This window comes from Camelina sativa, chromosome 16, assembly GCF_030686135.1.
Source record: "Camelina sativa cultivar CO46 ecotype springtype chromosome 16, ASM3068613v1".
Taxonomy (NCBI): Eukaryota; Viridiplantae; Streptophyta; class Magnoliopsida; order Brassicales; family Brassicaceae; genus Camelina; species Camelina sativa.
The window spans coordinates 26780600-26808536 of record NC_141895.1 but is presented as its reverse complement, the minus strand read 5'-3'; the positions used below and the strand labels follow the sequence as shown (position 1 = coordinate 26808536).

Genomic DNA, 27937 nt, shown 5'->3' with positions numbered 1-27937 from the left:
AAGAGTAGATTTCTTGAAGTTCATACAAACATAGTGAGTAGTGTTAATTGAAACTATATACATGGGCTGAAATGGCTTTAAAAGCCAAGGAGCTCTGGCCATTTGAAACCACTAGCCCAACTCACCGTTGACGGCCTTACCCGCTCCACAACGTGCATGGTACACATATAGTGTCATGCTTTATTCATCTCTGTTTGACGTTTGATATGACCCACTAAGCTACGCGTAAGAACTTACCATATATAATGCTTCATATTGTGGAGTTTTTTCCACTCCAAGAGTGGATATAGAGTAGCCGAAAATCTGGTCCATAAATTTAGCAAAAAATGCCCTGTCCCATATCCCGTTAAAGCCGTATATTTTCTTGATTTTGTAAAATATCATCCGAACGTAACCTCGTTTGTATATTCTGCAAATTGAAAAGCTTCGAATGATCAACATAACTTCCAGTAACAATGATTTTTTAAGCAAATTTATGTTCCACAATCAAGTTGATGGATCACTTTATTGATTGACCGTCAAATTAGGGTAAAAATTGTGTCCCTTGCAAGTTATTGGTCTCGGGCAAATACAAAATTATCCAAAGATCATTCAAAACTTATATGAAGGATCAAGAAACAAGTCTATAATTTATTATAATTTTAGTCAGAGGTCTAGTCGTGATGATACTTCTCTATCCATAAAAGAGAGCATATATAAGACATAATCTGATCCATTCGATTCGTTTTCCGATAGTAACGTCCCTTGAAAACTTTGACAAAAAGAGATTCATGAAACACGAAAGTTGTTCACTAATAAAGCCAACTGTATCCTAAACCCAACACCCCCTTCCCGTATACTTTAATTTGCATATTCTCCAATCCATCTATGTAGCTATTGAAGAACTTATTGTCGACAATTCGAGGAGTACCTCGCTAATTAATATATAGTGATTATTGATTTTGGGAGTTTGTAACAAGTCATGACATATGTTGGCATAGCCACAACAACTGATTGCAAAAATAATCATTCTTCTCTCCATCCAAACTGCTCCAAAAATTTGAATAAAAATTTCATTTATAACCAAATTATATCGATTGTTTAGCAATATTAGTTTGTTGGCTCTTTCAATATCATTATTTAGTATATTCATAATAGTCTTACGGTTTTTTTCCCCCAAAAAAAATGATATTAATGATAATGATAAATTTATCCAGAAACGTTTACGTGACCTGGTTACGAAAATGAAACAACACCCTTACCTGAGTTGGTCATGAAGAGACTCCAGCTTAGCTTTTGCTTTTTAATATTCTCCACAGGCAAATAATATAAAGGAATCGTCATTTTTCGTACATATTCATTTTAGTGGACGGTGGTCCATCTTAGCTGTCAATATATCTATAACTCATTGGGTCACCTAACTCTTTTCTTCTAACAGAGACTTCCACATACTTCTCGTGCTTTCATTTTCCAATCTCAACTATAACAAGATGTTACTTAATAGGAACCCTACTAAATAATGGTAAACATCACTTGGAATATTATAAGATAAAGTAAGAAAGCGACAGATCTGTTTCACCTAATAATTTACAAATGAGCCAATGGCTTCAAACTTCAAAGAGTGGCTTATGTTTCACTTCACCTGTCTATTTTGGACAACACAACCCAAATATAATGTCCTTTGGAGACTTTCCAAGTCAAAACTACCCGACAAAAGTGTTCTCAAGTAACTTTAAAACAGTGGAACACAATGAAAGATATCAAAATATTGTTATACATAAGGGAATCAAGATTCTCAAGAAAGTGTACATAAACTACAAATCAAACTCGAGTAGAGAGACGAGGAAGAAGATTGAATCGTTTTAACGACAATCCAGGAATATAATTATAAAAAAAAAAACACGAGATCAAAGGTGAAAGACGAGTCATCTACACATATATGAGTGGGTGCAAAAAAAAAAACAGAAAGAATGAATCAGTAAGGATTGTTGTAGTAATACCCCGTCGGAGGCGGTCCCATCCCGTTGACAGGTGGCATTCCGTAAGCTGGAACTGGACCGTTGTTCATCTTCGCCAAACTGGCTTGACCTCTCATGCCTTCACGCTGATATTGCTGCCATAGCTGCTGTTCTTGATTCAGAAGGTATTGTTTCTTCTCCATCTCGGCCATTTGGACATAAGAAGGTGGAGGAATGGTTAGCGAAGCTGCGAACGGGTCTTGGTTCACTTTCTCGACTGTACCATCTGGTGCAGGTAAGGCCAATACTTGAGTATTGGTTTTGCCCGGTAATGGTAAAGCTACGCTGCTCGCGCTTCCACCTGTCAATTGCGAGGTGCTCACATGTTGTCTGACCATTCCTTGATCGTACATACCGTTGAGCAACAAGTTATCGAACCCACCGCCCAAAGCCGCTGTCTGTTTTTCTAAATTACTAGCCGTTTCAACCAATGCCAATTCCCAATCAGCTTTACCAGGTTCAGCAGCAGGATTCTGCCAAGCCGAGGTCACTCCATTCGAGGAGAAAGCTTCCCATTTTCCGTTATTACCAGGTGGACCAGCAAAGAGAGCAAGCGCAAACTTGTTCCCTTGGTCATCAGCAGTGACTTCATCCTCCCTCAAGTTAACTAAATCCTCAGTAAACTGCGGTTTTTGAGGCAGAGGCTCTGGTTCAGGAGGGGGTGGAGGAGTGTAATTTTCAGGAGGAGGAAGAGCTTTGATCTCATTCATATCAGGTTCAGGCTCCTCTTCTTGAACAGGTGGAGGAGGAGCTTCAATCTCTTTCCGCTCAGGACTCTTCCCTCTCTTCGCTCTATCTCTCACAAACTCTTCCAACGTCTCCAACAACTTACCAGTAATCCTCTGAACTTCAGGATACTCAGACGACCTCGCCACACCAGTTTCTTTACACCAGTTATAAAACGCAATGACCTCATCAATCTGTTTCGCCGCGCTAGCATACGCATCGAAAGCCTTGACGCAATCTGTATACTCCATATCGAAAAACTTATCCAACAAAACAGCCAAAACCTCGCAGATATCAGCATACAGCTTAAAACTCTCCCTCACAACAGGATACAACGCGATCAATATCATCCTACTGTTCTTAGCTAAACCAGTTGGTCTCAATGACAAAAACCGATCAAGCAACCTTTGCAAATGACCCATCTTTCCAAAAATCCTTTCGGGTGTCATCTCCCTTAAAGGCGTAACAGATTTCTTCTCATCTCTTCCTCCTCCTCCTCCTCCTCCCATCTCAGTCATATCTCCGTAAGACCGAGATCTCTTAGGTACGCCACCATAACCATTATTATCTCCTCTGAAATCACCACCACCACCGTTCTCATAATCATAAGATCGCGGCGGTGGTGATCTGAAATCATCTCTTCCTCTCCCGTACCTATCATCACCATTATTACTATGATGACTACTGTTACCACCACTGTTCACCGACACACCACTCTTCCTCTCAAACAAAGCTAACTCAAGCCTCTGATCCAAATAGCCAGCATAAGTCCTAACGAAAGCAGAATGATCCCAAGAACTCGAATGCGCTTCGTCGCGAAAATCAGACATGTTTAACATCCTCGTACCTCGTCTTGTCGAGTAAAGAATCTCCTCTTGGAAAATCGGATCTCCTTCGTTTAGAAGTCGGTGCACGAGCATAAGAGCCTTGAGAGCGACGACCCAATCGCGAGTCTTGCTCAACCGCCGCGAGACGGAGGTAACGCAGGCGAGGATGTAGCCGCGAGAGAGAGAAGTCAGGTTTAAGATCTCGCGGATGTATTTCTCGCTGGCGGGATCGTCGTCGTGGCTTGTAGCTTTGACGATGGCTACTTCAAGATCTGGAGCCATGTTGCTTGCTACTTTAGCTATTCCTATGCTTGTTTGGTCCTTAACCGCACCGATCGCTTTTCGAATACTCGGCGCCATATCTCCGAATCACGATTTCGAAATCTCTGAGAAAAAAAAAAAGTTAACACAAACAATTCAAGATTCGTGCGTTTTGATTGATAACGGGAAACACACAATTTGAAAAAATTCGAAATGGTGTTTGATTTTTTTGTTTTGTCTTGAGCTATATTTAGAAAATACCGTTTGGGATTGAGAGAGGTGTTCCTTGGCTAGATCTACGGAGGAAGATTTCGTCGGAAGAACAAAACGGTGTCGGAGTTGTTAGAGATCTTTTTAGATCTGTGGAAACGCCAAATTTGGCGGTGTGAGATTCGGGGAAGGAGTAAAGGAGGAGGCTGGGAGAAAGAGAGAGAGAGATTTAAGAGGAGAGTTGGAGTCTGTGATGACGTGGCGATTTTTAAGTCGTTGATCTTGGAGGAAGGAGATGCGAAGTTTTTTTTTTTTTTTTTTTTTACAGGAACTGTCGGGAGCTGTGTGCTTGTAGTTGTCGGGAGGTTAAAGATTTGTGTAATTTATTTGCTTAATTACAGATTCATTCTGGCTTATGATTAAAATTTAACAGAAAATAAATATTTGTTTCGTTCAAAAGGAGAAAATATTAGCTAGAAAATATTACTTCTTTTTTAAAGTGTGGAAAGAATTGAAGTTCGAAAGCGTTGAAAATATTATTTTTAAGAAAAATATATGGTGGCACTAGAATGGGTATGAGCTGGAGCCACGGCCTTTTTGTATATGATTTATTTATGTCACATGTTTATACATCTTTGTGGACTAATAAAAAAATGAGATGTATGTAAAAAATCAACTAAACAAACAAACCCTAAAAAGTAAAAATAGTTAGATAACCCCTTCACTTACCGAAAACAAAAAAAAAAAAGGAAGTAAAATAATCCCTCTGTGACATTCGCTATCCCCCCAACCCAAAGTCTCTCACCATTTGCTCACTCGCCAAAGATTTGTCACCATCCGGAATTTGTTTACACTTCAAAGGTGTGTTACCCGTCCGAAAACACTCAAAGGAAGTTCCGTTCCGCCTACTCTTTTGAAATCTTTCATCCTCCAACGGCTCTTCTAGAGTTTCTACTATCTCTACAGGACGAGCAACCATCCATACGAGGTCAATTCTCAGATTCATTACAGGTTTTGGATCCATATGTTGCGTTGTGGTTGGTGGTAAACTAAATAGCTGAAAATTATCCCAACACCAGGAACAAAATAATCATCTTCAGTCATATAAAATGAAAAAAGGAACACTACGCAAAATGGCAGATATCCAATCTTATTGGAGAACAAAAAGAGAATGCATTAACTTTACCAAAGTCATAAAGACTACAAGAAAAAGGTGCAGAGTAAGTTGTTAGCTTCTTAACATTTGCTTTACGAATAATAATACACAAAAAGACATATAATTACGAATTACGTACATAGACAAAAAAGGGCAGTAAGAACTAAGCACAATTGCATACAAAAAGAGCAGTAAGCTCAGTTACATCCAAAAAGATCAGTAAACTCAGAGATAAATACAGAAAACTAAGACAACTTTTGTGGTCAGTAACTATGATCTGAGTCATCAGGATAATCTCCATCGTCTTCAGGTGGAGCTGTTTCACCCCATCCTCTACTCCACAACGGCTGAAGAACGATGACCTTACCATTACTGAGCCCAGCAGAGATCTGACTTAGATGTGAAGGATGAGCAGCAATGACAGTCGGATAAACTTCGTGCCTGTGCCACCAGCAAATATGGTAGCCAATTTAATTACATAATTATTTGATCAAACAGAAGTGTGGGCAGGGAAACTGTACCTGATGTTGCTGGGGCTGGGTTGAGCAACAGAAGTCAGATTAATTCGACATATCGTCACGAAGGTCTTGGAGTCCAGAATTTTTATGAAACCATTCCCAAAGCCAACATAGATAGTCTCACCATCGGAAGAATATGTAGCAGAAGTTATTGAAGTATCAGATTCATCAGGTATCCACTGCGTAGCATTTTTTATTTAGTGTCGATACGATAACTAGAAGCAAAGGAATTTAATCAGAGAAGAGTGTCATCAAAGTCTTTGCCTTTTACCTGCACACGGCAATCAAGACTTCGAGCATCGTGTACACCTATCCACCCCTCATGGACCACGAGTATCTCAATTTGATATGGGTCAAACTGGATGTGAGTTACTAAAGAGATTGACACAAGGTTAGACCGGGTGCAACAATTATGCGTAGAGTTCTTACTCGTCAGCTTGACCCAGCTCTTTTTGCTCCAAAGACAGAGCTGGAAAAAACAAAAACAATTTAAAAGTTCTGAAAGCAACAATTTTGGTTATCTACAGATGCATGTACAAACCTTTCCGTCAGAGTCAGATGAGACAAGGACATTAAAACAGCGAGAAAATGCTAGGCAGGTTATTTTCTGATCGTGGCCCTCCAGCTTTTCTTTGACCTAATACATTTACAGCTTTTGTAATATCTTTTAGCAGTAGACAAAGTCAGGCAAATGGTTTCAGGCGATTACCACGAAAACGAAAACTTTACCTTTCTCGAAGATAAACAGTGGATAAAGATAGAACCATCATCTAGCCCAACGGCAAGCAAATCACCAGGAATAAATATAAAATAGGTAGCCATAGGTGTAGGACTTCCGAGAGCTGCTACTTTCTGGAGTATTTGTGAAAACAGTGTCATTTGATGATGCAGACATAAAGGCAGGACCAAAAAGCTTATAACACTACAATGCTTATTACCTCGAAACTCTTAAGATCAAAAACTGCTATTTTTCCTCCTGAAGTAGAGAAAAGATAGGAACCCTTGATCGCAAAACATGACGTTGAATTCTGAACACAAGCGGCCATCTCGTTTTTCATAGTTTTCCCACTTTGAGGTTGATGTAATCGTGGCTTCGGAAATATATTTTCCTTCAATATTCGAGGAGTATACTATAAGTAGAAATTTAAAGAAACAAATAGATAGGGTAAGTAGCCAAGACATCAGCGCTGAAACATAGCAGAGATAGTTTTGTCATCTGAAACTAAACCTTGCAGAAATCATTTTGGCTACTCGACCAAGTCCAGAGTTTATGTGTGGCGTCTTCTGCCAAAGCCAGTATGTAATCTCCAGAAGGGGAATAGGTCAAACGTACAATCTAACAAAGTGAACAAAATCAATGAGATTCCAACAGTTGAAGATATAGAAGACAAGCTTGACTATATGCATCAACAAAGAGCATTGTCATTTCACTATATATCAATGACTACCAAGCGTAGGTGATATTTTCATTCCAAACAGAACAAGCAAAATAAAGTGTCAGAGAATATGGTTTCTCCATGATGCTACTACCGAGGATGTATACACAGGTGGCAGGAATTATGTAGTCAAATAATAAATGCTAACATGAGTCATTCCCCCTTAATGAACTGACAATATTTCTCTGAACAAAGTAACGTTCTTAGGAGCAACAAAGCACAATCCTCAATGGCTATAATTTCTCAAGAGCCATGTTCTTTTTTCCGTTCTAACGATCAACTAAATTTGCGAACGAATGCCTTGGATGACATGAAGTACATCAAATTTTAATAGATTCCGGAGAAAGTAACCTTACCCTTTCTTCTGAGCAATAATCAGGAAGAACGAGTGCATTGCACTGAGATATATCATTGATTTCGTTTGGTTTGCAGTTAATAACCTTCTTCCTTGGCCCTGTTTTCCTGAATTTGTTTTTAAAATAGGATGGTGTGCCACAAAGGTATGACACCACTGGAATATTTTCCATAGAGCTAGAGTTGTTGCATGTACGAGAAGTCCACCAGTCCAAACTGCATGAGGTGAAGAAAAATCAGAGCTAGAAGAAAAAGCGAGAACACAATCAAGACTAGAAAACAACCCCTTTGGCAGCCTTACCTCTGCTTCATCAGTGTTAGAAGTCTTGACTTTTCCATGCTAGGAAACTTGAGTTTATCTTTCAGTGCTGGATTCTTCTTAGCTAGCATGGCAACAGAGGCATGCAGCTTTACCTTCGGCGACATGTTATCAAGAGATCCAGATGGGTTTGCAACTTCCCTGCGGTAGAAAAACTTCATCAGAGTGAAAGCTGTGGCCTGTTGAATAAATAATTAACAGGATTTACTAAAGAACGCTAAAACTAGAATTGCTCAATCATTTTTTACAAGGAGATAAACAGATCAATGCTCATCAGTAAACAGTGGATGAGAAAATAGCTTTTTAAGAGGTGTTTTCTGTATTTAAAGTAGACAAGTCAAAGCTAAAATCTGACCAGAAGAGAATTTGGGGATAATAACATTCTAATATGAGTACAGTATAACTACTTTATGTTTGCATCATATGCAAAGTCCTTAACCAAGTAATTGGGATCTCATAATGAAATAATGATAAGTAAATGTAGATAAATATATCTAAACCAACCATTCTGTAGATTCTAGGCATATCAGTTTCTGAATTTCAAGAAACATAGCCTTTGAGTATTTATTATCTGCTGAGTCTGTAAAAGCTCCAAGGTACTCTTCAGCTTTGCCCAATTCACCGAGCTTCATCACTTCCGCCAGATAATTTAAGTTGAAGAAGACTTTTGTTTCTTGCTCTAGTCTTCAGAAAGAAAAAGTTATAAGCAATAAGAAAACAACGAAATATCCAAAAATCACATTTATCCCAGCAAAACTTACTTATGCAGAGTGTTCTTGTACTTTGCTTCATAAAGAAATTGAAGGATTAAGCAAATGAGATCTTCCTACAAGAAACGCACTGATCAGAACAAAAGAACTCGAGAAGCCAAAATCTTCATCCATTCCTTTATTAATTTCAACATAGGTTTTTTGGTACCTTCACAATAAGCATATAAGAAAATATGTAAAATTTTTACCTTCAAACCTCCCTTTCTCCCATGAAAGTTTGGACAAATGAGGGAGATCAGTGAGAGCAGTGCAGATGTATTCAACTTCGGAAAATCGAGTTTGTCACACAAAGAAGGATTGCTTTTTGCTAGTTCATGGAGATCAACACACAATTTGGCTCTCCCCGGTGCTTTGTCCACGCAACAACTTTGCTCAGGAATTCTATAAACAAAGCCACCACTAAAAAACTATGAGATCTGTATTGGGGGAAAAATATTAATGGCTAATATATCTAAATCCTTGCCTCAAATCATCTACAGCAATCACCTCAACCAAATCGTCAAAGCTATCATCTTTTAAAACTGGAATCCGTCTCAAATCCTTGGAGAATATGTTCACAGATTCAGAGCCACCACCTCTGCAAAACATTACTTAAAAGGAATAAGAAAACATATACAAGAAACAAACATGACAAGAAATATGCTTCCCTTCAATTCAATTATATAGACAACCGTTAAGCTCTTCTGTTTCTTTAAAATTTAGAGCAAATAGTGGAACACTATCAAACTTCAAAATCACCATGCATCCCCAGCTAATGACACAACTAAATCAACATCAAACTCTTTTCCAATTCCTTCTACCAGAGATCCTAATAAAATGAATCACTATCGTAGAAAATGATATGCAAGAAGAGTAGAGTTTGTTTACCTATCAGTTGCTTCAGAAAATTTCCACTTGAACAAGGCAGAGAACATCTTCCCTGAAAAGGTATTAGCATCTGGGCTAGTGAATGCTGAAAGAGAGTCCTCAGCGTCTTTCCAGTTACCATTGAGTATAGCATTAGAGAAGTAGCTAAAATCAAAGTAAACCCCTGAATCCTGCTCCAATCTTCATTAATCATTACCAAAACAAAAATCACACATAAAAAAAGCTATTAGAGCTAATCAAATACACAAAACACACAGAAGAAACGAAGCAACTTTGAATTTGTAAATCCTAATCCAAAAATCGAGGAACCACCGTACGTACAAGTGTAAGCTTTCATCGTAGCCCTCTTCATCAAAGAACTGTAAGATAAGGAATACGAGGTTTTTTCGATTCTTCTCGTCTAAGATCATCGTTGAAGCAAGGGGAAGAAGAAACAAACAAGCATTTGAAAATTTTCTGAAATCTTAGCTCCAGAGGAAATTTAGGGTTCCGAGAGAAATCAAAATTCTAGTAGCGAAGAAGATGAAAATCACAAGGAACGGCAAGTAGAATCCCCAAATTTTGTATCGAGATTGGAGAGAAAAAGACGAATGGGAAATTTGCAAGTCAGCAAAAAGCTTTCTATCTATCGTCGTCTTCGTTTAATCCGCTAATGGGACAGTCCAGTGTGTGTGAAGCAGTGAAGGTTAAAGACAGAGAAGCGAAATATAAGGAGTGTGATCACTGCACATACGTTATCATTACTTTAGAGTTGTAGTATTCACTTGTTGTTTATTTTTTTTTCACACAAATTAATAAAACAATTAAAATTTCTATTTTACCATTCATTAATATACTATTATACCACCCGTATTACGTACGGAAAAATAAATAAGATTGATTTTATATGAATGAATAAAATGTTTTCTATTAATGATAGAGCTATGTAATATTCCACTTGGTTAAAACAAAATTATGATCTAAAAGTTCCAGTTTTCTGATAACAAAAAAAAAAATTCTAATTTTCTAAAATAAACTTGAGATTACAGTGGGTTATTTTCTCAAAACTTGTTTTTAACAAAAAAATTTAAATTCAGAGGTGAAGTGGTAATGAGACATTAGAGAACTAATTATATCTCGATTTGCTAAATGAGTTAATAAACATATATATACATGTATATACATATATATATATATATATATCGATCATAAGCCTAGTAAAAGAATCATTAGTCAGCCGTGAATTAATCTTAGCAAAGATTGATACTTAACAGACATGGATTATGGATATAGCTATATATCAATATCATGCAAGTGAAATGAAAACTGTTCAAATTTATTCATAAAACAAACCTTAGAAAATTATGCATGCTTTTTTAATCTTGAATTTGATACAATCTGCTGCACACACGAAAAATGATTGTTTAATGAGAACTTTGCAAAGAATAATTTATTAAAAGACTTGAAAGAAAAAACTGAAAGGAATCCATCCTTGTTGTTATACCGCAAAATAAAGTAGAGTTCTAAAAAAATTAGTTAAAAAGAGGTATGTAGAGAGCCGTAATACGTTCTTGTGCTCATACATTTTTGCCAATAGTTTAATTTTTTTTGGTTTTCAATCCCGTTCCTTCCGTTGGATTGTATAAGAGCAAAATACATGTTTTCCTCACGTCAAGTCCTTTTCTCTAGGGAGAGACAACAAAAAATTATATTAGATCAAGAGCGAAAGATAATAAACATAATCACATTTCTTACATTAGAAAAAAGGAGAACATGTTAAGCAAAACGAACTCAATTCATGGTGAAGAAGAAAAGTAAAATGGAAGTAGTTGTAAAACAAAGAGAAATAGTGAAAGATTTGAGATTTCTTGATTTTGGGTTATTGGGAATAAGGAAAATGAAGAGATTTTTTCAAAAAAAATTTGGTATGAAATCATGTTGGTGAAGAATTGAATCGAAGAAATGGATATGATGTAAGATCGTGGGGAAGACAGTTGTAAAAGAGATTTTTTTTCCTGTTGCAGTTATTTGTAAAATGAAAATGATAAAAAAAATTTCTCTTTCCGCGATCACTTTTGTTTTACATATTTTTTTAAATTAATTTTGTTGTTTTGCTGACATGTCAAGTTTTTATTGGCACAATGACTTGTGCTTTATAACATAAAGGATATATATATATATATATATATATATATATATATATATATATTATGTTCAAAACAGTAAAACATTTAACATAAATTGATGGTATTACGTTTAAAGGAAGGTTGATGGTATTACGTTTGTTTTCTTTGGTAGAATTGTATTTCGTTTGTTTGTGTCTTCTAAAGCTTGATGGTTTGAAATTAAAGATTTGGATATGGATTTATAAATACTGGTTCAAATGACCCTTAAGTATTTAAGCAATTACGCTATTCTAATTTCTTTTGACATTAGATTGGGGGTTGGGGATTTTCTTTCTTTTCTTTAATTTAGTTGTAAAGACCTCTTGCTATTAATAAAGAATCAACTTACAAGAACTAACCTTCATCTCCAAGAGAGACTAGGGTTAAAAGTAAACTTAGCTTACATATTTCTCATGTTAAACAACGGTAGGTATTACGAGATCAAAGTAACATGTTTGAACCACATCCCCAAGTACCAAGCTATGATGCACGGGGACGGCAGTTTGATGACGTCTCCCGTATTGGAAACATCCCGGGTACGGGAACGTCACAGAAACGGCAAAAAAACGTCTCCAAGACGTTTCTAACAAGGCAGGGACGGCGGCAGTTTTGGGGACGGCGGTAATAGAGTTTCAGAAACGTTTCTGAAATGTTTTGACGACTTATTCATTTATTTTTCCACCAAATAAAACATAAAAGAATAGGAAATACCATTTAAATACTATTCTTTGTTTAGTCCTCATCTCTTTTACTTCAAATATGTTTTAGAGTTAAGTGTTTACTGGATAACCATGAAACGTAAGCCAGAATCAGTCTTGGGCATATCCCCTATATATTAAAAGACAAGCATTATCGAGAAAAAGTTGACGTGTTGTCGCTAGAGAGCTCCGTACCAAATTTATTGTTCACCCTTAATATTCCATAAAATTACATAAAACTGCCACTGCTATATATATATATACATATATATAAAACGGCCACTGCTATATATAATATATATATATATATATTATTGTCAACTGCTATTTTATTTATTTTTATACATAATATTTTACTCCTATAAATTCTAAAATTGGTAAATATTATAACATGAGATGTATTGTAAAATAATAATATAACTATATAATTGGATGTAAAAAAATATACATTTAAAATCATATCTTCAGAAACATAAATAATGTTACCTTTCTAATAATTTTATAAAGCTCTAATGGTGAAAGAATGGAAGATCATTTGAAATTGGCTCAATATTTTTTTTTTTGCTAAAAAAAAATAACTATATTTGCCCAAAAAAACATATGATAACCAACTAAAAAGACACGAATATAATAAGAAGCGTGGGACTGGAGTTCGGATTTGTTTATTGTTAGGAATTGCAACGCGTGGGACTGCTTATCACTAGTAGTTGTAATTAATGCTTCTGATCTTTGTCTACGAAACCTCCAACACCAACCTGAGGTTATCGCTTCTGCAACTAACAGATTTTGTGGTATCCCCAAATCCCGAGGACTTCCTAAAACAAACAATAAGCCCCCTAGTTCTTGTAATGAGTGAGTGGTTAAGCTTGAAGAAGCACAAGATCTATGTTAGAAAGAGCAATCTCGATGAGAGAAGTCATTGAATATTTCGTTAATTAGTTTGTATGTTCTCTCTATTTCGAATTTGCCAGGGTTAAAAGAAAAAAAAAAAAAAAAAGAGAAGTTAGCATCATTTAAAAATATATTAAATGTTCTCACACCCAGTGGGATTCGAACCCACAATCGCTTGATTAGAAGTCAAGCGCCTTATCCATTAGGCCATGGGTGCTTGCTTGTTTCTAATCTGACAAACTTTATTATTATAAAAACGATCCTTAGTAGTAACACTAATTAATAAGTCCTAACCCCTCTCAGGTCCTTGATTGAAGTATATGTATATGAACTTGCCCTGTGTGGCTGTGTTAAACATAAAGCCCCAAACTCAAAATATTTTTCATTTAGGGTTTCTCGATCGTGTCGGAGCCACATCCCATCTCCTCCACCGATGACAAAGAAGATTTGATATATTAGGATTTGAGGAAGACTTAATAATTTCTTCATAACGATTTATCTTTTGATCTTTTATGTCGTCTAGGTAAGTTGATTGGTTTATCCGTACTTTTTATGTTTTTTTTTTTTTTTTTTTTTTGTATATATATTTAACAATGAATGTGGTACGTATTATGAAATGCAATTTTAGTTATCCAAAGTGTTTCAATGATTTGCCATTAATAAGTTGATTAACGCCATCAATGATTTTTTGTTTATGTTCTTTGGTTTGCTTAGTTAAAATTTAATTGTGGCCTATTTGTAAAAACTGTGACCAAGAAAGTCTCAACGTTTTATGTTGGTCTTATACGCGGTTTAACAAAGCGTTTCTTCGTTGATTCTTGAAATATGCAAAAAGAGTTGGCTAGTGTGTAAATTTTATTCATCTTTGATTAGTATCATATTTGTATGCTAGCTTTGATAATTCAAACAAGCTCTAAGGTTTCACATTTTAGTTAGCGTAATGCTTTTACGGGAATAATTCAGATGGTAAGTTGAATTATTGGTCATCATCATTTGTAACTAAGCATATACATTAAGGGAACTGAGTTGTATTGTCTGTGATTTTAAGGAAGGAGGCATATAAATATATAATATAGTGTCTTGGTTTGATGTTTGTCCAAAAAAAAAAAACTCCATTTAGATCGATGTAGAAATCGGCCAACAAGTGTCGTGGTTCAGGATTTGAACTATTTTTTTTGGTTTAGACTTTACATTTCATATATGCATGGTACCATTCTCTGCGTATGAAAAGGCATTCCGTCGTCTTCACTTGACCTGACTTAATTTATTTCGTGGTATAAATGTATTATGTATAGATGAGTTTAAGCCACACATATATTAATCATCCGATTATGGGTGTCTTCTACGAAGACCTTGACTTGGCCTATCACACAATTCAAAGTAAACGATAGAGATTAGTCACCTACGCACATGACTTTTAAAAAGATTAGTTGAAACTTTGATTTTTTTTCTTTCTTGAAAATACAGTAACATCTTCTTGAGTTCTTACAAAACGTGGAGGTATTTGTGTTGAACTCACATTCCCAAAATGCTTTGGGGACTATTTCATTTACTTCTTCTTTATAAAAACAACTTATTAGCAATGGAAAGGAAGCTTTTTCTGGGAAAAATACTTGATATGGGTGATATTACTGTTGGGACACCTACATGGATGCAAAAGCTGCATTGAAAAAGAAAGGGAAGTTTTGATGGACCTCAAGAAATTCATGGTCTCAAGGCTTAATGAATCAGACAATAAATTTTTGTCTACTTGGAGTAATAACACAAAGAGCGACGATTGCTGTCGGTGGGAGGGCATTGAATGCAACCCTACAAGTGGCCGGATCGTTGGGCTTTCCGTTAATGAATACATGGATGGCCCTTTTCCTGTCAACGGTATGTTACTCCATTTGTACAGCCTTACTTGTTGATGGTGTAGTTTTGGTTTGGTCTTTTAACTTTTGTAATTTTTCTGTTTCCTCAATCAACTACAGTTTTTTTCATTATCATTCTTATATTCACCTTGACTCCCTTTCAGGACTAGACAACTTGATAGACTTGGAACTGCTAAACCTGAGTGGAAATATATTTATCGGCACAATACCAGGTAGCATCTACGTTGATTGTAATTTACTCTCTACATAAATTTTTGAATTGTTTTATATCATAGCTAGCAAACTACATCTTTACATATTAATTAGAATATCTTGCTTTGCACATGGGCAAAACTGAAAGCAAGCTTATTTTTATTTGGAAATGACCTTTTTCTCTAAAGAAAATCTTTTGGGCGTTTTACTTCATTTCAGAACTAAAGAGTTTGACTAACTTGAAACTCTTGAGTCTTGCTGGGAATAGCTTCAGCGGGCCTATACATGCAGGTGTGTGTCTGGTTATCAATTTGAACAACATAAAAGTTTTACGTGTGACTCACAAATTCTCATTAACTTGTTGTTTCTTTTTTTCGTAATAGTTTGTAAACTGAAGAATTTACGGGAGATCGATCTGCGAGGAAATCATTTTGCAGGTGAGATTCCTCTTTGTTTAGGTAGTTTGAACAAGCTACAGGTTCTTGATCTATCATCCAACCAGTTTAGTGGGAATCTACCATCTAGTTTCAGTAGCCTTGAGTCCCTCGAATATCTATCATTGTTAGATAACAACTTCACTGGCTCATTCGCGCTCTATCCACTTGCAAACCTCACAAAACTCAAGGTTTTAAAACTTTCATCAACATCAGAAATGGTACAAGTCAAGACAGAGGATACTTGGCAGCCAAAGTTTCAATTGACTGTTCTTGTACTACGAGTTTGCAGCTTGGAGAAAGTCCCTTCCTTTCTTATGTACCAGAAGAACCTGCGTTTAGTTGATTTATCTAGCAACAGATTAACCGGAGACATTCCTACCTGGCTGCTAGCAAATAATCCAAAGCTCGAAGTCTTACAGTTGCAGAATAACCTTTTCACTATCTTTCAGATGCCTACAATAATGCATAATTTGCAGGTTTTGGATTTTTCAGCTAATGATATTAGTGGGCTGTTCCCTGATAATATCAGTAGTGCGCTTCCGAATCTGGTACATATGAATGGCTCGAAAAATGAATTCCAGGGGCATATTCCATCTTCTATGGGTAAAATAAAGAATATTTCATTCTTGGACCTGTCTTATAATAACTTCTCAGGAGAGTTACCTAGAAGCTTTCTCATAGGATGCTTTTCACTAAACATTCTCAAGCTCTCTCACAACAAATTTAGCGGCCCTTTTCTTCCTAGAGGATCAAACTTCCTTAAGTTGTCAACTCTTGACATGTCCAATAATTTTTTCACAGGTGCTATTCCAAGTTGGATATCTAAAATATTAGATTTGAAGTTCTTATTGGTAGCAAACAATTTCTTAGAAGGTGCATTACCACCTTCTTTGCTGGCCATGCCTTCACTTAGATTTCTGGATCTCTCTGGAAACCTACTTTCTGGAGCTTTACCATCTCAGATTGCTGTGGAAGATTTGTTCCTACACGACAACAACTTCACAGGGCCAATTCCGGACACATTGTTGGAAGGTGTCCAGATACTTGATTTGCGGAACAATAAACTCTCTGGGAGTATTAAGCAGTTTCTCAATACCGAGAGCATAAGTATTCTTCTGTTGAGGGGAAACAATTTAACTGGATCTATACCAAGGCAACTGTGTGATTTGAGAGGAATCAAACTCTTAGATCTTTCAGATAACAAGCTCAATGGTTTCATACCTTCATGCCTCTACAATTTATCATTTGGACTGGATCAACATGACATGAGTATAAAGCTCATACCTCCAATTTCTCGTACTCAGAGCTTTCAGTCGGAATATTACAAATCCGCATTGCTGGTAGAAGATTTCACGATTTACTATGTTACCTTCCAGGAAACTGAAATCAAATTTGCAATGAAGCAAAGGTATGATTCCTACACTGGAGAATCTTGGTTCAGCGATTCTTATAATGGAACATCTAATCCCAAGAATGGAATACTTTATTATTTGTATGGATTGGATCTGTCAAGCAATGAATTAGGTGGTGTTATCCCAACAGAACTTGGAGACCTCTCCAAACTACGAGTGTTGAATCTCTCTCACAATCTTTTGTCGAGTTTCATACCATCCAGATTCTCTAAACTGAAGGATATTGAGAGCCTTGATCTTTCTTATAACATGTTGCGGGGAAGCATTCCTCAACAGCTTACCAGCCTTACTTCTCTTGCTGTGTTCAACGTGTCTTACAACAATTTATCAGGGATCGTTCCACAAGGAAAGCAGTTCAATACCTTCAACGAGAAAAGCTACATAGGCAATCCTCTTCTTTGTGGACCACAAACTGATAGAAGTTGTGAGACTACAAAGGAAGCAGGTAATGGAGGAGAAGAAAGAGACGGTGAAGCTGCTATTGACATGCTGGTCTTTTATTTTAGTACTGCTTCAACTTATGTGGTCGCGTTGATATGCATTCTAGTACTTATGTGCTTTGATTGTCCTTGGCGTCGGGCATGGCTCTGCATTGTCGACTCTTCCATCGCGTCAGCGAAAAAGTATGTTTCCTTAAAGTAATTTCAGCTCAGTTGTTTCCATTGTGTGTGTTAGTGTGTATATGTAAGTATAATGTATATGTGCTTTGGAGTTTACCTTACATGGTTATGAATAAGAGTCTCTACACTTTGGAAGAGAGATATGAGTTGAAGTATAAAAATCTTCTTTCTGTCTCGTTAAACCCTTTCGGGCCAAAATAGGTATATGTATAACCATTTCTATTGGCTTTCTCTTTACATCAACCATGCCCAGCCGACACAATCGATGAAGTCGGACTAAGTTTAGTACTTATGGTCAGAAGACCCAATCTAGTTCTTCAAACATCTCTAAGTTGAATGGAAATGTGAGTATCCACGTTTTCTAAAATTAATCAATAAATCAATTTTATGTTATTATAACTAGTATTTATAAATTGTATAACCAATCTATATAGTATTTTGAACTACATTACACAAGATCCTTTTCCATTGGAGATACAATTCCGTTTTTTTTTTTTGATTCTTCACCTGCTCCATCTATATTAACATATTCACTCATCTTCCCCTCTTCAATCTCATACTAATTCAAGATATTGCAAATAACATTATAACAAATTCAAGCAAATCTTCTTCTCTTGAATCTAATACTAATATGTGAAATTTTTTCCTTTTAGGGAATGTAGCCAAGACCATTTATAAGTTGCATATGGATAAAGACTAGTAAGAATACCATCATCATTTGGTGATACACTTATACTTGCCCTCACACATATACCTCATGGCAGAGAAAAGAGCGAGGAAGAAGCAGCAGATGCAAGCGTTCCAACAGGCAAAACAGAAGTCAAAAGCTAGCAAGAACTCCAAGAGATAGAACTGAATGAATATAGAATGATACTTTTAGAAATGCTGAGCCCCATTGGGTAATATATGGAAACTATATCGTCTCAAAACTTTAGTAGACGCTGATCCAGATTGCATACTACAGTAGCTCTACCTGTGGGATGATGAATCAAGGATTTTTCTCCTCTGGACCGAACATGTATTTCGCTTGAGCCCAGTAAACCGTCTAGTGATAATATTGCAATCCCGTTCGGTTTAATTAAGCTAATTTGCTCGATTTGAAACCGGAAAATACTCAAATTACATGAATGAAAATCCGGTTATCTTAGAACCCAAACCGGATTCTACACTTCTCAAAAAACTGAAAATTAATTTTATCTCATATTTAAAAAAGTAACAATATCTTAAATATATTTGTTTCATATTTTGTAATCTCATAAGTAATAGTTTTACTACTTGTCCAACATTATCATAAATTAATCAAAAATTCAAATACGTTATTATAAGAAAATTATTTGTTTATATAAAGGTGAATATCTACAATCTTTTTTCTTTTAGGATTAATAATTAACAGTATAATTAATTTAATTATGCTATTATAGTAAGTAATTGTATAATTTTCTTAATTCTTTTTCTTAAATAATTAGTAATTTAAATCTAAAATTAGCATTATTTTTCAATATACAGATATGAACTATCTTTTTCTATTTATTAAATTGTTTAAATTTTAATTTCTTATAATTTACAGATATGTTAAAACAAAGTTTGTGTATAAGACATGACAAAATCTTTAATTGTTAAATTGACATGTGTCGCGATCACATCAGTTAGTAACTTTGAAAACCAAAGTTTATATAATAACATAATATTGAATACGCTATCAAATCATTCACCGATTTGAAAAACTTAAGAAAATTACATTAATTTCTTATTTTGATTATCTTATTTTTCTTACATTATGTTAATTACTAATTTTAACAAATTAAACCTTTTCATACTTTAATCATGTTTATGTATAAATTTATTTTTACTATATGATTATAATAAATAATAATTGTAATTAAATTGCAAATATTTTCCTTATTAATTGCACATATTTTCCTATTGAAATTAGTAATCTAATAGATATCTTTCCTATTAGAATTAGTGATATAATATATTATTTTTGGTTTTATATACTTTCAAAAATATTAATTGTAATCCTTTAATTTTTAAATTTTTTAATTTTATTATAATTATTAAATATTTTTTTTCACACATGTCAAAATATTATCGATAAACTTGACACATGTGGCGATTATATGAATTACTAACTTTAAAAACTAAGGTTTATATAATAAGATATTTCATAATTGTCATCAATTATATATAATTATCATCTAAAATAATGAGATTTGGATTTGTATAATTTAAACTAAATAAATCTTCTCAAATCTCTAAAAGTTATTAAAATCCAAATCTACAAATTTTTTTGAATAACAGTAAATTTTAAAGTAAATTTTTAAATTACCAGTTCAATAATAGTAAATTTAATATATTTTTTTAAAAATTTATGATTAAATAACATAGGATTTATAAATTTTACCCTGAATCATGAAGCTGAATACACGGCTTAGTAGAGAATCATCACAAGTGTCTCGAATGTAACGATTAAATTGATTTACCTGGATAAGAGTAAATTACATACAGTATAATAAAATAGTTGGGAAGCAAAGAAATGTGGACACGTGGATGGTTTCCTTACTCTAGTCATGCAAAATCTGGAAACCAAGTAAGAAAAAGACAGGTGTGCTTCATCACAAGTTAACTTTGATAGTGTATACCCATCTTAACTCTTAGGTACAATGCACGACTTCCACGTCTTACTTATTAAATTTATAAATCTCTGAGGAGGGACTATACTAGTATATATATAAACACTGATGATGCTCATATCTGAGTCCTAGTACAAACATATTAATCGAGAAAAATAAAAAGATAATCTGTGTGAGTTAGGAGCAAGCAAATGAATAAGCTGCCAGAGGACTGCATCGCCAAGATCCTTTCCTTGACAACGATTGCCGACGTTTGCCGCTCATCGGCGGTCTCCAGGATCTTCAGATCCGCCGCAGAATTCGACAATGTCTGGAATCATTTCTTACCGTCTGATTTCCCCGCTGGTTTTGCGGCACCAGCTGGTCTTCCCACCAGGAAACAACTCTTCTTCTCCCTCGTCCATAACCCTCTTCTTCTCAACGACGCCCATCTGGTAATCTTCTTTTTTCAATCTGATCTGACCTGATCTGATTTCTATCTTGTTTTGTATTACTATACATATCAGACTTTCCAAAATATCTCAAAGTATTTCATTTTGCCACAACCAAGTTTGTCTATTCTAGCTAGTCAACGTTGTATATATATATATATATATATATATATGGTCGAATGGATTTGCTTCATCTTCATCTTCATACTTAATAAGTAGATGATTCTGCAAAAGTTAAAAGCTCTGTTCAGGAAAATCTCCGTATGTAACCTTGTAGTCAAAGATCCATAACTTGTGTAATCAATTTACTGGGCTTTATAATATCTTCAAGATGATCAATGGAATGCCTTTTTTGTTTTCCTCTATGATATCATATTTTGACTGCTTTATATATGTAACCAAAGCAGAGCTTTTCTCTGGAGAGAAAGAGTGGTAAAAAGTGCTACATGATGGCAGCGAGGTCCTTGAGTATTGCTTGGGGGAATGACAAAAGATACTGGCAGTGGATCACTCTACCTAATACCAGGTCTATTTCTTTCCATACAAACTACCTTCCTATCCTTGTCTAGACGTTGACCTCCTCGTCTGCGTCATTCCTTCTTAACAGATTCTTAGAAGTGGCTGATCTGATCTATGTATGGTGGCTTGAGATCACTGGAAAGATTAACATGAGCCTTCTCTCCGATGACACCCTCTACGCCTCTTACCTTGTCTTTAAGTGGGACGATACTCCATACGGTTTTCGCCAGCCTGTAGAGGCATCCCTTGTCACCGAGATTACTGATGATGATGTTCAGCCTTCCCTGGTCAGACTCCTGCAAAATCCAGACACTGAAGAATCTCATTGCGCTGCTATGAGACGAGATGGTTGGTACGAGGTGGAGTTGGGACACTTCTTCAAAAGGAGAGGGGATATGGGTGAGATAGAGATGACCCTCAAGGAGACGAACCCTTTTGTAAAGAAAGGCCTTATTCTTTCTGGTATTGAGATTAGGCCTATGCCCCATCCTACTGGCTAATTCAAAAGAAGAATTAAATAGAACTCAGATCTCCGTGATGAAGTATTTTAAAATAAGCTAGATTAAATTTTAAATTTAGAATTATATATTACAAAATTATTTAAAAATATATGCTAAATAATAAAACTAAAACTTATTTCAAAGGAAGAAAATATTAAGTAGGGTTAAAGTTTCATAAATATTAAAAATATATAGCTCTGAGTTTAAAAAACACAATCATCAAAATTAAAAATTATAATAAAAATAATCTATACTAATAACAAGTAGGAGCTATAAGCTCCTAAAGGCGTTCACATAGGATTTTAAACCTCCAATTGTGATTAGACACTTCACTAATTAACATATTTTAAAATCTCCTGAATTTTCTATATTAAGAATTATTTTAAACAATCAATCAGGATTTGACATGTCATTCATTAACATTTTTTAAATTTCCAGAATGTTTTAGAAAAAGGAAAATTTTAAATTTATGAAAATAAAAAAACTATGCACAATATCCCACATCGGCTAGAAAATTTTTAGACAATGGTTCAGAACCAGTATAAATAAGATTAATATGCTTCCAACAACGAATGAGCAGAAAAACTTGATTTATCAGCTGTCCAAGTTTAAAAGTTTATTCGGTTTCATCCGGTTTTTTATTTGATCAAATTAAAACTTTAAAAAGTTTCAAAAAATAAATTATAATATTTAAAAATTTTAAAAGTTTTAATATTATAAATATTGAAACTTTTAAAAGTTCTTAGCTTTTAAATATTATAATTTTAAAAGTTTCAAATATTATAAATATTGAAACTTTTTAAAAGTTTAAATATTATAAATATTGAAGCTTTTAAAAGTTCTTAGCTTTTAAAAAGTTTTTAAATATTGAAAGTTTAAAATATTATAAATATTGAAACTTTTTAAAAGGTTCAAAATTTATATTTCGAAACTTTTTAAAAGTTTAAAATATTATGAGCTGTAATACATATTTTTATGTATGATTTTATAGACAAGTTGATATTTTTCATTAATTTTTTATTTTTATCTTATTTTTTATTTTTATGAGAAAAGAAAAGATTTTGTTCTTGGAGTTTGATGGATTAACAAGTTTTGTGGTAGTCTAAAAAATGTTTTTTAGTGGAAGAAAGTGAAGAAGTTGACGAGGATGAAGAAGAAAAAGAGTATAGCGAAAAACAAGATGGTTAAAGTAATGATGACGATTACCACAAAATTTGACAATAAAAATGACAAGAAAGAATATGAAGAATAAGAAAACATTGAATAAAAAACACGAAAACATAGGTGGTAGCGATCAATTAAATATGAAAGCGAGTTAAATTCATGATGATAAAATTGTTTTGTTTTTCTAGTGATCAAAGAAATGGTTTAAGATATGTGAGGTCATCAGTTTAATTCGCCTCGCCTGGATGCCGAGTTAAATTCATGATTTTTTATCAGATTTGATTTTATAACACAAATGATTTTTATATTTCAAAAATTTGTTTATCTGAAATTTAACTTTTCCCTTAATACTAATTTAAATTTTTAATAAGATAATATTTTACTACCGTTATCGATCATATATAGTTTTCATCAAAATATATCAAATATAGCCACGCGTAGCGTGAGTTCAAAACCTAGTATAGTAAAAAGATTCAACTCTAATTAAAAATTATTAAATGAAAGTCATAATGAATCGATGCAACTCTACTTATAATTTTTATGTATTAGAAGTATAAAATTTTGTATAAAAAATTATTGTAAAGAGTAACAGTTTTTGATAGTTATATTACTTATAAATAAATATTATGACGAAGTGGTCCTAACTCCTAAGTGAGAATATCAAACGAATGATTATAATAAGTAAATGCAATTTGCTGATAAAATAATTTTAAAAATAAAATAAATTTCAGCTTGAGTGAAAATTTATCAACTAATAATTATAATGAAAATACATAACTTCTAAGAATAAAAGATGAAATAGCCATATCTTTAAAAATACATATTTTACGAAAGTTACGATAAATAAATGCACCTATAAGTTATATAATTAAAGCTGATTAAATTTCTATATTACTATAATCATTTCTAAAATCTTTAGTTAGATTATAGAATAATGTTGGATATTGAATATTGAAATTCATACTATTTAGATTCAGCATGGAACATAAAATTTGTTAGTTATCTAAGAAAGGACAAATATATATATATATATATATATATATATATAGAGAGAGAGTTCAAAAGATATAAACATTTAGATAAACATAATTATTGAAACGAAAAGTTGTAAATAAAATATGGTGAAAAGACATAACTCTACAATGAACAGAAACAATCATATGATTTTCTTTTATGGTAAAAGATACAACTCTACGATAAACCGACACAACCGTATGATTTTTTCCAAAAAATATTTCTATAACAAAAAGATACGACAAAAAATCGCAACTGTCACTTGCATTTTTCAAATTGTTATTATTATATAGATTTTTACATTGAACATACTTTTACTAGATAGAAATATGAGCAAAAATATAACTGATATAGGCATATAGCTTGTGGTGATCGTGGGTGTATAAATTTTGTTAAGTGTACACACAGTACACAACTACACACTAATATATGTAATTTTTTTTGGACAAACTAAAAGAAAAGAAAAAAAGTTGAATTAAAATGGTGTTCAAGGAAATTAAAAAATTTAAATCAAATCAGTTAAAAACGTTTTTTTTTTTTGTTGACTGTCATCTTTATTGCGTGACAGGATTTTGGAAAGAAAATTAAAAAAAAAAAACAAACAAATTGTGTGAATTAGTAAAGCCTTAAAATGTAAGTAATTAAAAACCCAATGGGTCACTCACTAAAAAAAAAAAAACGGAATCATGTTTTAGGGATTAGGTCTCTCTCTCTCTCTCTCTTTTCTAAATCCGCCATGAAAAAGCTAAAGCTGAAGCAGCTCGCTTCAGATGATGATGATCGTCTCACCATTTCAAAATGCAACGCATGTACACCTTCTTCTTCTTCTTCTTCTTCTTCTTCACTCTCCGATTCGATCCCACCCGATGTCTTTACGGAAATCATCTCGAGACTGCCAGCAAAATCAATCCCCAACTGTCGCCGCGTGTCGAAATCTTGGGCGGCCACACTCCGCAGCTCCGATTTCGACGAGCTGTTCCTGACCAAGTCACCTAACCAGCCTCTGATTCTGTTCGCCTTCATGATTGAAGACCGGTTACCTTTCTTCACTTCACCTCAAGATCACGAGGACTCGTCGTCTCTCGAAGCCACTCGTCACCATACTTATCTACAAATCGATCGTTTCTCTAAGATCACTCCACCTGTTCGTGGATTGCTCTGTATCGAAGATAAGCGAAGGATGCTTGTGATTTGCAATCCAATCACAGGTGAATCTGTTACTCTACCTAAACCGGAATCGAATCTGATGTGGTCTAGAAGCGTTTTGGGATATGAGCCGGTTGAGAAACAATTCAAGGTGTTTTGCACTACTTGGTCACCGCACCATCCGTTGAATACTCTTGGAGAGCATTATGTTCTGACGTTAGGAAATGGTAGTAAAACGGATTGGAGAATGGTCGAATCTTGGAAACCTTATCGTCCTGTGTTTGATGGTGGGATTTGTATCAATGGTGTTTTGTATTATTTTGGTAGCTATCCAGATGATGTTGTGATTGTTTGTTTCGATGTTAGGTTCGAGAAGTTGAGCTTTATCCACAAACCTAAAGGGATGAGACAGATTCAATTTGATTCGAGATTGGTTAACCGCAAGGGTCGATTGGGTGTGATTCAGTGTTCCAACTCCCGGAAAATTAGTGGAAGCACTACTAAAAGTTTTGATTTGTGGGTTCTTGAGGATGACAAGAAACATGTATGGACGAAGCGTATCTACGTCTTGCCTATTCCATGGAGGAAAATGGTCGGAAGCACCAAGCTGCGCGTTCTTGGAATGACTGGTACGTGTGAGATTCTGTTGTCGCCGTATGAATTATGTGACCCTTATTATATTGTCTATTACAATATTGAGATGAACATTGTTAGAAAAGTTGAATTCCGAGGATTTGGATCGTTTCAGACTCGTACGATACCTCATTTATTCGTAGATTATGTGGAGGATGTGAAGTTTATATGAAGTGTGTAAGATTTTACTTACTTTGGCTTGAGACTCTGTAGCACTGGTCGCAAGAGCTAGTTTGGATTAAACTTTCATTGTAGAATTACAGTATATGTTGGGTAATAATAATAAAACGATTTGTTGTTATAACAATTATATACAGTTTTTGTTTTAAATATATGATTTTGATATTCTTAACCTTGAACTTAAATATTTGCAAAACAATACAAATTGAATGAAGATTTTCGCTTGTGCTTCATCTTATGTTTAATTCCACATGTCAATTAGCTTTGATGTCAAAACTTTGCTAAAGCTTTCAAGGGCGAGCTCAAGCTTGCATCCATAGTCAAGACATGTGGGCACAGTTCAGTTAAGCTACTTTACCTCCACATACTGTTTCACACAAGAAAAGCAATGACGGTGAATGCATCTGTGATCTGTCAGTAAAGAGTATGCCCTCAACATCGGTTTCTTCATGAAAAATGACACAATTTTCTCCATGTGATGCCTCCTCCACATTTACGCTACTGCGTAAGCTTTGAGAGTCTATTTCTTATCTTGCAAGTCTATAAGAAAACTTAACATCATTGCGGACAACCAAAACAACTTCACTAGAAGTCAATTTTTCTCTAAGGCATTCGACTTCTTCCACAAAATGGGCAGTCTTTTTATTATGCTTCTCTCAATCAACTCGCAGCAACCAAAACATTAATTAATGTAACATAACAACCAAGATCTTCATGCTAATGTAATATAAAAAAAACACTTACATATTGGTGTGTATTCCTTCTGTTCCATTATATAAGAACTTTTGGCTAAATGCACAAATATTAAAAAACAATAAATATTGTATTATTTAACAAAATTCAACCAGTAGAAAAACATATTGAGAATTTTAATAGTCCAAAATTATTAAATTAATATAAAAATGCATAGAAACTTGAATTTTTTTATAAATTATAACAAAGAAAAAAGTCTAAAAATCTTATATATTGGGATAGAGGAAATACGATGGTCATAACAATAAATCACCACATTCGTAAACCCGAAACCGAGAGATCCATTTAAACCACAAATAAGTCCCATGATCTTTTCTCCTTTGCGGCTAATCGTGGTGTTGCTCAATGGTTTCTTTATCTCACACAAAAACTCACCCTGTCGTCGTTAATCACAACCCCAAATCCAGCATTACATTTTGGTCTTAAAATATGTTAGAACTTATCAAACTCTTTGTATATTTTGGATTCTAACAAAGACTAAAAAATCAAATTCAAGTACGGGTTGATTTTGAATCTTATTTTTCTATTTTAACATAAGTTTAAAAATAAATTGGAAAAATGATAACTTACAAACTAAAGTCTGTATTATTAACAAAACTTATTATATATGTAGAGAATGAAAGTTTGTACGTACTAAAGTCTGTGTTATTAAGAAATTTTATTCACTTTCTTCAAAGGCAAGCCGACTTTCGTCTATGTTCGACCAGTCGGTCTCATAGACATGCTGATTGTTTGAAAATGTGAAATAAGTGCAAAAAAATAAGAAGCAGACGTACCGTCCAATAAATGAACAATCTTGGCTTGTTGTCCTTGTATAACCCTAGCACAGTTAAACTGTTGAATAATCAAAATTATTTATTGTATTAATCACATGTATATGATTTAAATTAACTGATTAGGGAAGGAATTCCACTACAAAACAATACCTATATTATTCCAAACATGCCAGCCAACTTCTATCGTACTGAGATCTTTTGGCTCATTGTTTCCTGCAGATGTTATCCAGACTTGTGAATTACTCAACTCGTCTATTTCTGTTTTCACGACTGGAAGCCACTTTAGATAAACTTCAAATAAGGTGAAATCTGTTTGAATTGCTTCATTTATGGCTTCATGATCTACTTTGTTTCTCTCGTTTTTTTTTAAGTATACATATTAATATCAGTTGTTTTTTTTCTGAAGTAAATCATAGTTTTGGTTATTTTTTACTTCTTATGTTCAAATGGTTGCAGCAGTTGGTACAGAGAAATCTGTT

General features: G+C 34.2%; 5 protein-coding genes and 1 non-coding gene across 22 annotated transcripts; 3 read left to right on the top strand and 3 right to left on the bottom strand.

Moving 5' to 3' along the window:
• Positions 1 to 1735: 1735 nt before the first annotated feature.
• On the bottom strand, positions 1736 to 4459 carry LOC104752176 (putative clathrin assembly protein At2g25430). Its single transcript, XM_010474240.3, has 2 exons — positions 4073 to 4459; positions 1736 to 3936 (listed from the first exon to the last, which is right to left on the bottom strand). Exon 2 carries the CDS (start codon positions 3908 to 3910, stop codon positions 1955 to 1957), a length of 1956 nt encoding a protein of 651 aa, XP_010472542.2. The 5' UTR covers positions 3911 to 3936; positions 4073 to 4459; the 3' UTR covers positions 1736 to 1954.
• Positions 4460 to 5249: 790 nt separating this feature from the next.
• On the bottom strand, positions 5250 to 10183 carry LOC104753995 (topless-related protein 4-like). 12 transcript variants are annotated; one of them, XM_087493346.1, is made up of 15 exons: positions 9763 to 10183; positions 9442 to 9621; positions 9038 to 9151; positions 8763 to 8955; positions 8566 to 8630; positions 8309 to 8488; positions 7787 to 7945; positions 7488 to 7701; positions 6924 to 7031; positions 6634 to 6825; positions 6425 to 6547; positions 6237 to 6332; positions 5967 to 6164; positions 5699 to 5874; positions 5250 to 5618 (listed from the first exon to the last, which is right to left on the bottom strand). In XM_087493346.1, the coding sequence occupies exons 1-15, from the start codon at positions 9849 to 9851 to the stop codon at positions 5441 to 5443; spliced, it is 2265 nt and encodes a 754-aa protein (XP_087349472.1). In that variant the 5' UTR covers positions 9852 to 10183; the 3' UTR covers positions 5250 to 5440. The 12 variants fall into 12 exon arrangements, with proteins under 12 accessions (XP_087349472.1, XP_087349482.1, XP_087349473.1 ...); XM_087493356.1 differs by having other exon boundaries at positions 6634 to 6804; positions 8566 to 8626; positions 9763 to 10172; XM_087493347.1 differs by having other exon boundaries at positions 6634 to 6804; positions 9763 to 10163.
• A 3135-nt stretch (positions 10184 to 13318) lies between these two features.
• Positions 13319 to 13391, bottom strand: TRNAR-UCU (transfer RNA arginine (anticodon UCU)). Its single transcript has one exon. It is a non-coding gene; the product is annotated as a tRNA-Arg (tRNA).
• A 326-nt stretch (positions 13392 to 13717) lies between these two features.
• Positions 13718 to 18772, top strand: LOC104752175 (receptor-like protein 8). 6 transcript variants are annotated; one of them, XM_087491926.1, is made up of 6 exons: positions 13718 to 15049; positions 15192 to 15260; positions 15460 to 15531; positions 15624 to 15677; positions 18363 to 18408; positions 18474 to 18772. In XM_087491926.1, coding segments are annotated over exons 1-6 (429 nt in total). In that variant the 5' UTR covers positions 13718 to 14862; the 3' UTR covers positions 18475 to 18772. The 6 variants fall into 6 exon arrangements, with proteins under 6 accessions (XP_087348052.1, XP_087348050.1, XP_087348051.1 ...); XM_087491924.1 differs by lacking the exons at positions 18363 to 18408; positions 18474 to 18772 and adding exons at positions 16479 to 17085; positions 17191 to 17870; XM_087491925.1 differs by having other exon boundaries at positions 18363 to 18535.
• Positions 18773 to 20339: 1567 nt separating this feature from the next.
• LOC104752174 (F-box protein PP2-B11-like) lies at positions 20340 to 21944 on the top strand. The gene is made up of 3 exons (XM_010474236.3): positions 20340 to 20776; positions 21181 to 21299; positions 21381 to 21944. Exons 1-3 carry the CDS (start codon positions 20534 to 20536, stop codon positions 21790 to 21792), a joined length of 774 nt encoding a protein of 257 aa, XP_010472538.2. The 5' UTR covers positions 20340 to 20533; the 3' UTR covers positions 21793 to 21944.
• A 2560-nt stretch (positions 21945 to 24504) lies between these two features.
• Positions 24505 to 26056, top strand: LOC104752173 (F-box protein DOR). Its single transcript, XM_087489780.1, has one exon. It carries the CDS (start codon positions 24623 to 24625, stop codon positions 25919 to 25921), a length of 1299 nt encoding a protein of 432 aa, XP_087345906.1. The 5' UTR covers positions 24505 to 24622; the 3' UTR covers positions 25922 to 26056.
• Positions 26057 to 27937: the final 1881 nt, after the last annotated feature.

Bases quoted from the DNA above. Each gene is read 5' to 3' on its own strand.
- LOC104752174 (XM_010474236.3), top strand. From the start codon at position 20,534: ATGAATAAGCTGCCAGAGGACTGCATCGCCAAGATCCTTTCCTTGACA. The intron at 20,777-21,180 runs GTAATCTTCTTT...TAACCAAAGCAG, and splicing joins TTCTCAACGACGCCCATCTG to AGCTTTTCTCTGGAGAGAAA. The intron at 21,300-21,380 runs GTCTATTTCTTT...CCTTCTTAACAG, and splicing joins ATCACTCTACCTAATACCAG to ATTCTTAGAAGTGGCTGATC.
- LOC104752176 (XM_010474240.3), bottom strand. From the start codon at position 3,910: ATGGCGCCGAGTATTCGAAAAGCGATCGGTGCGGTTAAGGACCAAACA.
- LOC104752173 (XM_087489780.1), top strand. From the start codon at position 24,623: ATGGGTCACTCACTAAAAAAAAAAAAACGGAATCATGTTTTAGGGATT.
- LOC104753995 (XM_087493346.1), bottom strand. From the start codon at position 9,851: ATGATCTTAGACGAGAAGAATCGAAAAAACCTCGTATTCCTTATCTTA. The intron at 6,826-6,923 runs GTTTAGTTTCAG...TTCTACTTATAG, and splicing joins GCCAAAATGATTTCTGCAAG to TATACTCCTCGAATATTGAA. The intron at 5,875-5,966 runs GTAAAAGGCAAA...AATGCTACGCAG, and splicing joins GTCTTGATTGCCGTGTGCAG to TGGATACCTGATGAATCTGA.
- LOC104752175 (XM_010474237.2), top strand. From the start codon at position 14,863: ATGGACCTCAAGAAATTCATGGTCTCAAGGCTTAATGAATCAGACAAT. The intron at 15,050-15,191 runs GTATGTTACTCC...ACTCCCTTTCAG, and splicing joins TGGCCCTTTTCCTGTCAACG to GACTAGACAACTTGATAGAC. The intron at 15,532-15,623 runs GTGTGTGTCTGG...TTTTCGTAATAG, and splicing joins CAGCGGGCCTATACATGCAG to TTTGTAAACTGAAGAATTTA.